Source organism: Sarcophilus harrisii, chromosome 6, assembly GCF_902635505.1.
Source record: "Sarcophilus harrisii chromosome 6, mSarHar1.11, whole genome shotgun sequence".
NCBI lineage: Eukaryota > Metazoa > Chordata > Mammalia > Dasyuromorphia > Dasyuridae > Sarcophilus > Sarcophilus harrisii.
Genome location: NC_045431.1, coordinates 186,744,363 through 186,758,089, shown reverse-complemented (window position 1 = coordinate 186,758,089; position 13,727 = coordinate 186,744,363). Strand labels below are relative to the sequence as shown.

General features: G+C 41.8%; 1 protein-coding gene across 4 annotated transcripts in view; it reads left to right on the top strand.

Annotated features, from left to right (window-relative positions):
• Positions 1-2,086: 2,086 nt before the first annotated feature.
• Positions 2,087-13,727, top strand: part of FAM193A (family with sequence similarity 193 member A) — a 194,035-nt gene continuing 182,394 nt past the window's right edge. For all 4 annotated transcript variants that reach the window (XM_031943759.1, XM_031943757.1, XM_031943758.1 and 1 more), the window contains exon 1: positions 2,087-2,747. In XM_031943759.1, coding sequence (XP_031799619.1) covers positions 2,478-2,747 — 270 coding nt within the window. In that variant the 5' untranslated portion in view covers positions 2,087-2,477. The remainder of the gene's footprint in view (positions 2,748-13,727) is intronic.

The following is a 13,727-nucleotide window of genomic DNA, read 5'->3' as shown; positions in this document are numbered from 1 at the left end:
ATTTTACTTCTGTGTCTCAGGTGACTCATCTATAAAATGGGCATCACAATGGGGAGCCCGACTGCACAGCTGTAAGGGAAACGCTGCCTGCGTTATAAAGTATCAGAAATGCCCAAGCGCTTTCCGAGCCTTTTCAAGGCTGCCATTAGGCCGGATGGTTTTCCTGTGGGCCTCGTGGAAGCCAAAGACGGGGAGGCAGCGCAGAGCAGCAGGACATAAAGGAGGGGCCTCGGCCGCTTGCCCGCTTAACCATTGTTGAGTTTCTCCGAACCTGTGCCGGCACCTGGAAATGACCTGATCTGACTCGCCGCCCCCTAGGATACCCTGCAATTCTCGAGTCGCCCCACTTCATGGGGGGGGGGGCGAGGGGCAGGAGAAGATTCCTGTCATTTTAAGCCACCCGCACGATGTCACTAGATGAGTTGCCCTCCCCTGGGCTTCTCCAGCTGTTGCTGAGCCCGAGGCTCCGTGTCGGTGCCAGAGAAGTGGGCGCTGACGGCCTGACCGCTCTCCCGGGCAGCGGGCACCCTCGTTTCATCGGACGCCCCTCCCACAGCGTCCGAGGGGGAGGCCTGGACGCGGCAAGGGTCTCCCCCGCTTCGCCAGTAAGACAGTGGGACTCTGGGGGCGGTCCCACGCCCTGGAGCCACGGGAACCTGGGTTCAAGTCCGGCCTCGGACAAAGAACGCCCGCCTCTGACTCCTGGCCCTGGCCTCGGCCCTGCCAAATGTCCGAGCGGTGGCAGCGGCTCGAGCCTCCCGGGGTCTGCCCGGCGCACCCCTGTGGAGCGGGGGGCACTGACTGAGCTCAACCCTCTCCCTGAGGAGTGCGTAACCGGAACGCTTCCCCTCCCTGCGGGCGCCCGGGGCGCCCAGGGGCCAAGGGACTCGGGGAAGTAAAGGAGTGGCTCCGAAACGGGACCTGGAGCCAGGACTTGTCCTCTCTCCCTGGCGCCTGGGCCTCCGGGCTAGGCTCTCTTACTGCCCAATCCTTAGCCGGGGCCCTGGACTCCCAGGTTTTTAAACGTGCAGGTTCCCTCCTTTCGGCTGTAACCGGTTTTCCTTGTAACCCCGGGGATCTTTCTTGCGTTTCAGAAGGAGTGAGAGTGGAGGAGGGCCGTTCAGAACCCTCAGGGTCCCAAGGACTACTTCGGGGCTTGCCCGGTCCGCTCCGACGCGGTTTCAGAGGGAGTGCCCGCGGCACCAGCGATTTCCTGCCGGCGCAGCGGCGGAGAGCGGCGCAGGGAGGCAGGCACCTGGGCCTGAGCAGCAGCCCGAGCTCGTCCCCTCCCCCTGCCCAGGGTGGTGCCGCCGCGGGGCGCTAGGAGGCGCCCCGCGGGACAACCGGCCTCCGGGGCCCCCTCGCTCTGGGGCCGGGCTAGGCGGGGGAAGAGGGCTAGATGCTCGCGTCCAATAGGGTTCTCGCGCAAAACGTCCCCTCCCCCCACCTCCCCAGGCCCTGCTCAGTTCTCTCCAGCCTCTGCTCGCGGCTCCCTCCGGAGGGAGTAGGAGTGGAAGGGGCGGGAGGTTGGGGGGCGGGGGAGAGAGAGCGGGACGAGGACCGTGGTGAAGGTGTGTCGTTTCTCAAGGTGTCGGAACTCCTCGCCTCCAGCCTTGTAGTTGAGTGTCTTGGGTGGCGATGCAGCCCTGCACCACCCCGGCCCTTCCCCGCCGAACTACGAATCCCAAAACTCCCCGGGCGAGTTAGAAGGGGTGGGTTGGGGGAGTGGAGTGCACTGTGTAGGGAGGGAGAAAAAGAGGCAGTGACCTCACCCTCCGCCTCCAATTCGCACCCCCCCACCCCCACCCCCGTTTCCCCGCATCTCCTCCCTTTCACCCAGTCCTTGCAGCCAGGCGCAAGGCCCGGCGGGAATGGTAGTCCTTCTTTCAGAGAGTCGTCAGGGGAGGCCGGCGCCGCGTGGACTCCAACCCCCGTCGTGCTTTGCGCGGCCGAGAGCATGTTCGAGGAAGGGGGGTGTTGGGTGAAAGAAGGGAAAAAAGGGAGAGGAGCAAAGAAGGGGAGGAGTAAAAAGCGAGGGGAGGGGGGAGGAGGGAGGAGAGAGCCCACATCCCCTCCCCCCTCCCCTCTCCCTTCGCTCTCTCGCACCCCCCCTCCCCCCCGACGTAAACTGGGATCCCTTTCCCCTTGTGTCCGCCATATTGGACTCTTAACTCTGGTCAGCGGCGGCGGCGGCGGCGGCGGGCGGCGAAGGGGACTAAGTTAACTCCCGGTTGGAGCCTGCCGAGCGGCTTCTGCCCGCCCTCCGCCCTTCTCCGCCCGGGAGGCGGCCCCGCGAAGCCGCCCTCCCTCCGCTGGGCCCCGGCCGGCGGCTCTCAAGTGACCTCCCCCCCATTTCCCCTCCGCCCGCCGCCTTTTACCTCAGCCTCCTCCTCCTGCTGCTGCTGCTCCCTCCTTCCTTCCCTCCGGCCGCCTTCACCCCTTCTATTCTCCCACCTCACGGCCCGGCCTCGCGAAGGATGAGTCCGGCCGACGCCAAGCGCGGAGCCAAGCGCCGGAAGAACAAGCGGGGCGGCGGGAGCGGCGGCGGCGGTAACGGCGGCGGCGGCGGCTGCGGAGGCGGCAAGGCCGGCCCGGCCGTGGCCCAGGCGGCAGCGGCCTTAAGGGGCCCCCAGCCTGCCGGCACAGCAACCCCCCAGAGCGCCGTGGCGGGCCTGCTCGTGGCCCCGGCTCCGGCCACGGCGCCCAACGGGCCCCTGGGCGCTGGGGGCGGTCCCGTAGGAGGCGAGGTAAGCGGCTGCGAGTCGGAGGAGGAAGAGGAAAGGGGTGTGTGGGGCGGTGAGAGGGGGACCCTCCCGCCCCCCGCGGAGCGGGCTCCCCGGGGATGGGGAGGGGCTGGACCGAGAGGCAAATCGCGGCTACCCGGCCCCAGCGCGAGAAGGGAAAGGGGTGTGTTACTCGTCGCCCGGGTTCCCCCCGGCCCCCGCCCCGGCACCGAAGGGAAGGGAAGGGATCCCGCTAGACGGCCTCTGGCCCCCAGCCCCAGAGGGGCGTGTTAACTCTGCTGCCTCCCCTAGACCGGAGAGGGGCGAGCATTGCAGATAGTTGGGGGTGGTAAGGAAGGGGAGGGGGCGTCTCTGCCCTTGTCCCTCCTGCCTGGGCGAGCAGCATCGTGCCTCGGGAGGCCTGATTCCCCTTTCCCCGCCCCACTCCTTTCTCTTACCTCTTCCCCTCACCCCCCTTTCCTGGAAGCCCAGGGGTTAGGCCTCCCCGCCCCTTTGAGGGATATAACTGGAACCTGGCTGAAGGCATCATCCTCCGAAGGCGGCTCTTCGAGCGTTACCCAGGAGCCTTGGCCTTTTTAAAGGTTGCGTTAGGGACAGGTACACTTGGGCAGAGAACACTAATTAATTTGGGGGGGGGGGGTCATTGACCAGAGTTAAAGCCTTGGCCGGGTTTTTCCGCGTCCAGGGCTACTTAAATCACGTTAGAGATGGGAGGTCCGGCCTCCAATGAAAAAACCCGATCGTTGTCAAAAAGGACAACCAAGTGGCATTGAGAAAATGTCTGAGGTTATGGGTCGCGTCCGAAGTTGTGTTTTCTGAAGAGAGTGACAGGTGGACCTGCGGTTGTAAGTTGTACATAATTTGATACATTTCTCTGAAAAGAATGTCAAAGCAGTAGTCACCGGGTAGTTAAAGAACTTTTTGACGTGATGATCTAGTTCCTTTACTTATTTTTTACTTCAGAAAGTTTTATAGAATAATAAAGCTTTTCTGGCTCTCCCAATTTTAAGACCTTCTCTTTCCTATGCTTACACATGCTGATCATAAATAATTCTTGACTTATTTCTGATACTTGATAGGGAAGCCTCTTACATGTAGTATTCTCCACTCTAGTTATACTTGAGTTATGTATTATACTTGAAAGAAGTTTTGGAGTGCTCGTGATGTGGCTCATCTGTGAATAGTGCTTTATTTTGAAATGCAAAGTTCCTTAAGATAATCCACTTATTTTTTTTTCATGCACCTGTCGTGTAGTTTGGAAGAGTGAATCTCCAGTTCCCTACCCTCTTTTTACCCCCCTCTGAGTTGGTCATTGTTGAGCAGACTGCCTATCAAAGTACTTCATCCAGAGGTAACAGCTTGGGCTATTCATCCTCTGATTGAAGGACCTCTTTTTAAATTGTTTTTGGTTTGATTAATCTCAGTTATTGGGGCATATGTTTGGTTTTTTTAAGCTAGGTATTTGAAGGGAAAGTAATTTGGTGGAAAAGAAATTGTATTTATATATATATATATATATTTTAAATTAAAGATTGGTATATAATGAATCTGATAATCATTGATTGCTGCCACTTTTAATCTGTTTATCATTACCCACATTCATAAAACTAATGTGGTCAGCTGTGGAATTGGCATAGTCATAGATCATTTGCTTGTTCTTTGAAAGTTAGAAGAATTTTTTTTAACATTAGAATCATTCTTCCAATATTGCTGTTTTAATTCTTAAGGACAAATGAAAAAATTAACGTAAACACAAACCTTTAGCTGGTACTATTAAGATCCACAAGACAAAATGTTTTTATGTGAACTAGGAAATGTTGTAGTGGAATCATTCTGTAGTGAATGTAGGTGGCAAATTATTGCAAGTATACTATATTCATTAAAATCAGGCATGTTGCTATAATAAAATATTAAATTTAATTGTGATTATTCTCTTTAATATTTTGAAAGTTTTAAAAATACATTATAGTAATTGGAATTATTTTGGAGTCTGATGATAAATTGGTTTGGCATGTTAACTATTAATGATTGTTGTTCCCAGTGTCCTAAATAGAGAAATGTCCTTTGGATGCATGTCATAAAGCAAGACGTTCACTTGTCTCATTGAGATTTTTAAGAGTAGTTTATGGTGTCTCTGAGGTGCATTGAAAAAGTCTTATTTATTCAATATCATGCACTATATAATTGGTCTTATTTTCTTTAACTGTAAAAAAAAAAAAATCTGCTGGAGAATTTGATCAATAGAAAGCAGCATGTTACATGTGCTAATGTTTGGCTTTGCATAGCATTTCCAGTACATAACAAATTATCAATTACAGGATGTTTAGTGCTACAAAGCAATAATTTGTTTTCTGTTACTTACCAATCTTAGGCAGATAACTAAACAAAACAAAATCTTAATGTTCTCAGTCACTTTTCATAAATTGTTAATCTAAGAGTGACTTTGAATTTCAAAATCTTTTAAATACTTTCTAAATCTTTAGGTATGGATTTCTTAGGAATAGTGAGGTGACCCAGTGGATAGAGAGCCAGGTCTGCAATCTGAAAAACCTGGGTTCAAGTCCAGCTTCCCACACTTAATACTTGTGTGTACCCTGGGCAAGTCACTTAACCTTGTTTGCCTTAGTTTCCTCATCTGTAAAATGAGCTGGAGAGGACATGACAAACTACTCCATTAGCTTTGCCAAGAAAACCCCAAATTAGATCATAAAGGATCAGGTACAACTCAGTATGAACATGCATTTCTCAAAGTGAGTTAATAATTCCTGTTAACTTTTTATCCTCCATATGAAGTATCTTAGAAGATAATATCTAGAATAGAAGGGTAAATAAAAATGAGAAGGAATATCTTTAATGTTAAAGTGCAGTAAATGACAGCTTGAAGAATTTAGAAATGTAACAGGTGGTTCTCTTCTACAGGGAGAGAAGAAAAAGAAATTTTGGATTTCAAAATTGTAGTGCGATTCTGTGAAAGAATTTTTGGTGTAAGAAAATTTGGCTAAGCCAAAACACTACTTCATTGTGCTATACATTTTATTGTTTATTTAAGATTAATATGTGGTCCATATTACTCCCTCTTTGTAAACAGGGGTAATGATAGAAAAGATAGTTAAAATCCTTAAGGTCATGTTCTCTGAATGGAAGTGTATGTAATGAAAACCTAAGGTAATGAAACCTGTGAGGTGAAAAATAATTAAAAATTTTTTTTTCTGAATTATCAAGTGAAATCAAAAATCACATCAAAGGCACTCTACTCAAATAATAGGTTCTTTAAGGTGGAAACCAGTTGGTTTTACTAGATATAGGGATATCAGATCACATGTGATTTTTATTTATTTATTGCTTGCAGAGCATTTTGGTGTGGACTTAGGGTTATTAGTAATTATGCTAAAAGATGAGAAAAGTAATTTGGAGTGAGACTCAGAGTCATTGGTAAATGGTGATAAAAATTTTAATGGAGGGAGAGAAAGCAAGACTTAGGGGAAGCATTTGTAATTTAGAGTTGTATTCATAATGGTTGAAAAGCAGAGGAATGGAAATAGAATTTTTTAAAGTCAGGCTGAATGTGTATCCACTGATGATATGATGTGATTAATAGTTGGGATTTGATTATGAATCTATAGGATACATTTGGGGATACTTTTGAGAAGTTGGAGATTATTCTGGATGTCAGTTTAAAAAAGACTAGACATAGTTAAAAAGTAGTTTAAAAAAGCTCTCTTGTTATTGACTTGTTCTAGGTAGCCTTATAGAGCTGAGTGAACTTGTATGCTCTGAATGAATAATTAAATAAGGAAAAAAAGAGTGAAATTGTTATCCAGTGGGTCCAGATATGGTGTGGCTGCAGAGAACTCTTGAGTGACTCAGTAGTTTTTGTGATTAACTTAACTGCATCTGAATCTATAACACAATTGACAATGCATTTTTATTGAATTGATAGCTAGTATTTTCCCTTTTAATTAAGATACTAATGTATGCATGAAGTATGGTCACTTTTGTTTGCTAATTTTGACTTAGATTCTAATTTAAAAATTAGTTTAAGGCATCCTTTTATTTTTACAATATTTGTTAATGTTATTTAGGCAGATTTTTGCAAAATGATTTGTTGAATTAAAATACTGTTTAAAAAGTCAATATACTTTCTTTTAAAAATCTTTTTACTGACCAGTGAAAATTGAAATTTATCAATTGTGATATTGTAACCCTTTCTTTTTACAGCATATCATTTGTTTTCATTGTTTTTAATATTGTAACTTAAAGTTTTCTATCTAGTTAGGGTAAATTTTGTATTAAGCAATAATTCAGATCATATAAAGGCTTTTTTTCTTTTAATTGCTGGGTGCCACATTTTAGGAATGACTTTGACAAGCTGGAGAAAGGTCCAAAGATTGGTAACTGGGATGGTGAAGGACCTTGAATCCATGTTATAACAGGGTCATTTGAAGGTACTAAAGATATAGAACTTGGGGCAGGGAACAGGATAGTAGGATAGCTGGGTTCAAGTATTTGAAGAAGTGTCATATAGGAAAAGGATAAAACTTAAGTTTTAGTCTGACCCTATAAAGTAGAAATAGTAGTAAAGAGAAAGTTGCAGAATATTTAGGTTTTAAGTTAGGAAAAAGTTCCTAACAATTAGAACCAACAGAAGGTAGAATGTTATGTTTTGTAATAGGGTTTACCCTTTTTTGTGTTCTTCAGGCAGAGTCTGAATAACTGCTTATGGTTATACAGAATGTAGAGAAAATTGTTTTAAATATGACTTGGATCGGTTCCTGAAGTTTTCCTTCTGATTCTGAAATTCTTTGATGTGATAGGTAAATTTGTTATTTTTCGTTTCTTGTCACACTTTTGAGTTTTCATTTGTTCTGGTCATAACTATTATAACATGAACTATATGGATTTTTTTTTAAGTTTTGTTTTATATATATACATACAACATTTGACTTTTTTATATAGGGAATTCCTAGTGAGGAAACTCTCTGTAGCAGTGCAAATTGGCATCTGCTCTGAAATGCATAATCTTGTTGCTTGGGGGCACTAAAAGCTTGTGTAAATGTCTGGGGCTGGGTAACAACAATGTTTCAGGCTAGGAAATTGAAGCCAAGTGGTCCAGACAGAGGAGTCATGTTGCTTTTTTTCATGTCCAATTAAATAGCAATAATTTTTACTTCGTTCATGAGAGTGATATGAGGAAGATTAATATTTAATACAAATTTGCTTTGATCTTTTATCTCATGGATGCACATGAAATGAAACTCATTCATACCTTCTTGTGATGTGTCACTCAAGTCCATATCTTCCCATAAATTGTAAGCATAGTGGAGACCTTCCTCCATATTGCTTCACATTTTGTAGATTCCAGCAGAGTGCATGGACTTTTGGTTTTCCTTTGTTTTTCATATCTTGTCTGCTCATATGTCTTTCTGAAATGCTTAAATTTCTTCCTTTCTGCAGGTCTAAATTTTATATTATCTGCTTTCTCTCCTTTTTTTCTCCTTCTCTAGTCTGAGGGGAAGAAGTCACTTTTTGCAAACTCCAACCCCTTTAAGTGTTGTGTATTTGATCTCCCCCGTTTCCCATCTATTTCTTCCTTGAGCTTACTGCTTTGATTGTCTCTGATCTCTCCTTAATTTTTAATCTTACCTTATCCATTACTGTTTACAAAAATGCCCTGATTTTCCCCATTTAAAAACATGAAGTTATTAGTTTAGATCTATTTTCATTTTACAAACTACTTGAAAAAGCTACCTATCCATATTCTGTGCCTTCTGACTTCCTTTCTTCCCTTCTTTTTAAAAAGTATTATTTTAAAAATTCTGAGCTTTATTAACATCAAATAAAATGAACATTTTCATATACAAAGTAGATGAGAGAAGGAAAATTGTACGTGAACTTTCAAATCTTTCAAGGACATCATGGTTTTCCTTTTAAATGTATAGTAATTTCAACATAGAACTTTCAAATTTGTTCCCATTTGTTTTTTTCTGACTTTCTGTTCTCTTCTAAGCATGTAAAGATGCTTCAATGACCCTCTTTCTGTATGTTATTTTTGTGGTAGAATCTATATCTAGGCTTATTCCCTCCCCCTTTGGCCTTCCTGCTTGCCATTAAAAAAACAAACAAACAAAAAACAACATAAAATAAAACACAGCCTTGGTAACAAATTTGCATTATTGAGCAAAACAAGTTTCCATATTGACCAAGTCCAAAAATGTATGTGTCATTCTGCTCTGTGAGTCCGTCACCTCTATTAGAAGGGGAGTATAATGCTTTACCCTTCCTATGACATCATAGCTGGTCATTGATGGATAACCATTGGTAAGAGTTATTTCATCTTTCAAGGTGATTTTTTTCTTAAAATGTACTATTCCTTTGGGAACTCTTCTCTTCTCTGGCTTCTACTCACATGACTCTATCAGTTCATACAGGTCTTCCCAGATTTCTCTGAAACCATCTGTTTGACATTTCTTATGTTGCAGTAATGTCTCACATTTGTATACTGCAGTTTATTCAGTGGTACCTTCTTTGTTTTCAATGCTTTGCTGCACCAAAAAGAACTGCTCTAAGTCTTGTGCAGATGAATTATATAGTCCTCTTTTTTTTTTTTTATTATTATAATCATTTTGGGTTCTAGACCTAGTAGTGGTATCTCTGGGTCAAAGTATATATACAATTTAGTGCTTTTGGGGCATGGAACCAAATTGCTTTCCAGACTATAAACAGGAACTTTTATAATTTTTCCTCTTTTTAAATTTCCAGTACAGGGATCTACACAAGAAAAGCCAAGTGAATGAAAAAACATATTGCTCAGTCTGTTATATACAAATGGATGGATAGCTCATAGACTTAGTCTGTCAAGTACCACTTATCTTGGGACAGTCACTGTGGATAGGCAATGAATTAAATCCAGAACTTAAAAAGGAGTGAGATCTAGAATGCTATTGAGAAATGGTACAGTGATTTTAGTAATTTCAAACTTCTCCTTGAAACAAATATTTTTTTTGTATCCATAATAATCTTCTAACAATGTTAGAATGCAAATTTAAAATATTTTAATTAAAGATTTCATGTTAAGGGCTTTTATGACTTAAATTTTTTAAAAAGTTCTCTTCTAAACTAACTGACTTTACTTTTAGTTCTCCCTTCCATCATTATCCATCATTAAGTGTGAATGTACCCCAAGACTCTCTCTCCTTAATTAGTTATGAGCTAAATTATCTCTATGCAGTTAATGCCCAAATCCTAATCTGTCAACTCAACTTTAGTCCTGTATATTATTTCTTCCAAACATGCCCATGTGGAAGTCTTAATGACATCTCAAACTTATGAAAAACAGAACTCATATTTCCTACCCTCAAACCACCACTTCTCCAAAAATCTCCTTTTTCTCTGGATACTAAAACTACTCTAATTAACCTAGGTTTCAGTCTTAACTTTAATCAATGACTTCCTTTTTTTTCAACCCCAATGTCCAGTCATTTGCCAAGTCTTCTTGCTTTTCTACAGTAGTTTTGGCTTGGTTGCTACTCTAGTTTAGTTGATCATCACCATCCAAGTGCTGTTAGAATAGCCTCCTCCTCATTGGTCTTCCTGCCTCTGGCCTCTTTCTCTTCAGCCCATCTTTCTTGCAGTTGACAAATGTTCAGATTTGAACATGTCATAAATCTAATCAAAAATTTTCAATGGCTTCTTGTCTCCTTTAGGATCAGAACCAAAGTTTTCTATCTAACCTACATAATGAAGGCTTCTATCCATCTTTATATTATTATTTCTTATAACTCACCTGAACATATTTTCCATTCTAGTCACACTTGCCTTCTGGTTGTTCTTTGTACATTTTACATCTCCTGTCTCCATGACTTTGAACAAAGTGGTATCTCCTGCCTGTAATTTACTTTTTCTTCTCTGCTTTGTAGAATTCTCAGTTTCTGTCAAAGCACAGCTGACTTGTCACCTCATACATGTATGTAGCCTTGCCCCTCCCATTGTTCTCTCTTAATCTTGAAATTCATTTGTGTATACTTTGTATCTGCTTGTATGTGTTGTCTCTCTGATAGAATGTAAGCTCCTTGAGGGATTTAATACTCCCTCCCCCTTCTATTTCCAACATTTGGCATAGTGCTTAGTATGTACCTAAGTGTTTTCCAAGTTGAATTGAATTTGATAAGCATGAATCCTTATAACTTTTTTTATTTAAAATTTTTTTTTCAACAGATAAAAAACCCTTTTCTGCTCAAAACAATTATCTGCATTGTATAGTCTCCTAAAAAAGCTAAGCAAAATGAAAAAAAAAACCAAACCAAAAAACTGATAGTGCAATAGTTTTACGTTTATTAAAATGTTTAATAAAAGAACTTATATTTTATTGCTTATTATCAATGTTATCTAATATTTTAAAAAATCTAATATTTGTTGCTATTTAACAAACCCTTAAATTTTTTTCTTATTTGTATAGTAATAATTATATATGTAATATTGTTTTGTTCACTTTGCATTATTAAATACTAATTTTCCTATATTTTTCATGGCTAATCTTCCTTATGAATCAGGAATTTTAAATTTTATTCCTATACCATATTTTGTTCAGCCATTTTCTTATCATTGTTTCTAACTTTTAGTTATAAATGGTACTGTGACAAATGAGGTGAATCAAAGAATGAATGAAAAGTATAAACTTAAGTGTTTATTATGTACCAAGGTCCCAGGTAACAAATTTTCATGGGAAGAGAAAGCTGAAAGATTTTATACAAATCTGCCTGCCATGCCTAATAGTGGGCTCTTTGGATCAAAGAATGTGGATAATTTTGTAGCTTTTAAGAAAAAACTTCTTTGCCATAATAAGTAGTACTCTTCTAGAACTACAAATTGTTTTCCCCAAATGGTTGGGCCAAGTTCCAAATCTAGTAGTGGATTTCCTGAGCTTTCCTCCTTCCCCTCTCCCCTACTATATCCTAACTTCATGTGTTTTTTTTTTTTTATAACTTTTGTAGACAATCCTAACTTATGTTTTTTTTAAATAACTTTTATAGACATGAATCTTGATAAGAAGTTCTTGTCTATTACACCACCCCAATCCCCCCCCCCCTTTTTTTTTTCAAATTTTTCTTGATTACTAAACTTATATTGGGAAGGGGGCTACTAGTTTGACTAGAATGTTGTATGTGTACAGTGATGTACCCAATGCTGGAAAGGTTGGTCAGAACCACATTAAGGGTCTCTTCCCCCCCACCCCCTACTTAATAGTATTTTTTTCCAGGGTACATGTAAAGATAATTTTCAGTATTCATTTTTATAAGATTTTGAGTTCCAAATTTTCTCCCTCCATTCTCCCATCCCCGTGACAGCAAACAATTTTATAAAGGTTATATATGTACAATTATATTATAAACATATTTCCACATTAGTCATGTTGTGAAAGAAGAATCAGGAAGAAAGGTGAAAAAAAGGTAAAAATACTATGGTTTGTTTGATCTGCATATAGTTCTTACTTTAGAATAGATAGTATTTTGCATCATGAGTCTTTTGGAATTGTCTCAGATCATTGTATTGCTGAGAAGAGCCAAGTCTATCATAGTTTATCATCACACAATGTTGCTGTTAATGTGTACAATGTTATGAGGATCTTGAATGTCAGACTAAAGAGCTTGTATTTTATCCTGGAAAGTAGGACTCCACCAATGAGTTTTGAATATGGGAATGACTTTCATTGTTCAGACTTGAGCCTTAGCTCTCTGGAAACTGTGGCTTGACTCAAAAAAGGCTTCTGGAGGTTGTTGTATCTTATCCTCCCTAGGAGGGGTGTGCTACCTCTGTCTGCAACCCTCCATTTCTCTCTTTCCCTTCTCTTTATAAAATCTCAACCTATATTGCTATATAACCTGTAACTGCTCCAGTCTCCCATTGCACCCAGGACCATCTCCAGTCATCCTGGACTCTATCTGGCTGCTGATCAGATGGCTTTGGAGGGAAAGTGAGACAGATGCCCTTGCACAGCCCTGACCCACTCATTGACTTGCAGGTCATGGCATCACCTCCCTGAGGTTATGGTCCTCTTTAAGAACAAAGGACAAACAACAACAGCAGGGCAGTGATAATTTACCTGCTACCCCAGGTATTAGAAAGAAATGCCACAGGAAAAATCACTAAACTTCCTCGGAAATGCCACCTCCTGGTCTCAGATTACTTTATGCTTATAGAAAGTTTCCTTCAGAGGGCTTTGACTGGAGAATAAAGCTACTTGCTGTTTTTCTTTTGGATGGGTCACATGATGAATATTTATGAATGGATTGTTATCTGTATCTCAGGACTTCTTACAATCTCTACCCTCATCTTCTGATCTTCATTAGTGTTGTTGAGGGCACTACAGTTCTTCCTGTCACTGAAGTTCATGACCTCAGTGTCATCATTGACTCACTTTCATACCATGTAGATGGCATAGATTAGAAATAGCTGTCTTTTTTCAATCATCTTCCTGTTAAGCCTAATAACAGGTTAAAATGGTATGGATAATTTGGCAGTCTTTTTGTAGCCTTTTGGTAATGGTAGTGATGGTAATAGTAGTTTTATAAAGCCATAACACAGTTAACATTCTGCTGTCATGATATCTTCCTATCTACCTCCATCTCTCTACTCACACACACCTCCTGGTTCTGACTTTGTATCACTTTTGTGAACTTTTATAATAACTTCCTAATTGATTTCTCTTTCTCAAGCGTCTTCCCTCTAATCATTTTCTATAAAATCTGCCAAAATGATTTTCCTTAAATACAAGTCTATGTCACTTCTCTCTTCTGTGGTTCTGTATTGCTTTTAAGGTCTTCCAGGCTGATTTTTTTTTTTTTTTAAAGTATGTAAAAAAGTCCATCTTTTAACCTCTTTTCTTATGGGTGTTGCCTCAGGCAAATTGAGACCCGGTTAAGATTTTAGCTCAAAAATGCCAAGGCTCTCCTCCTGCATCTGGGATCATCACCAATTGTTCTGATC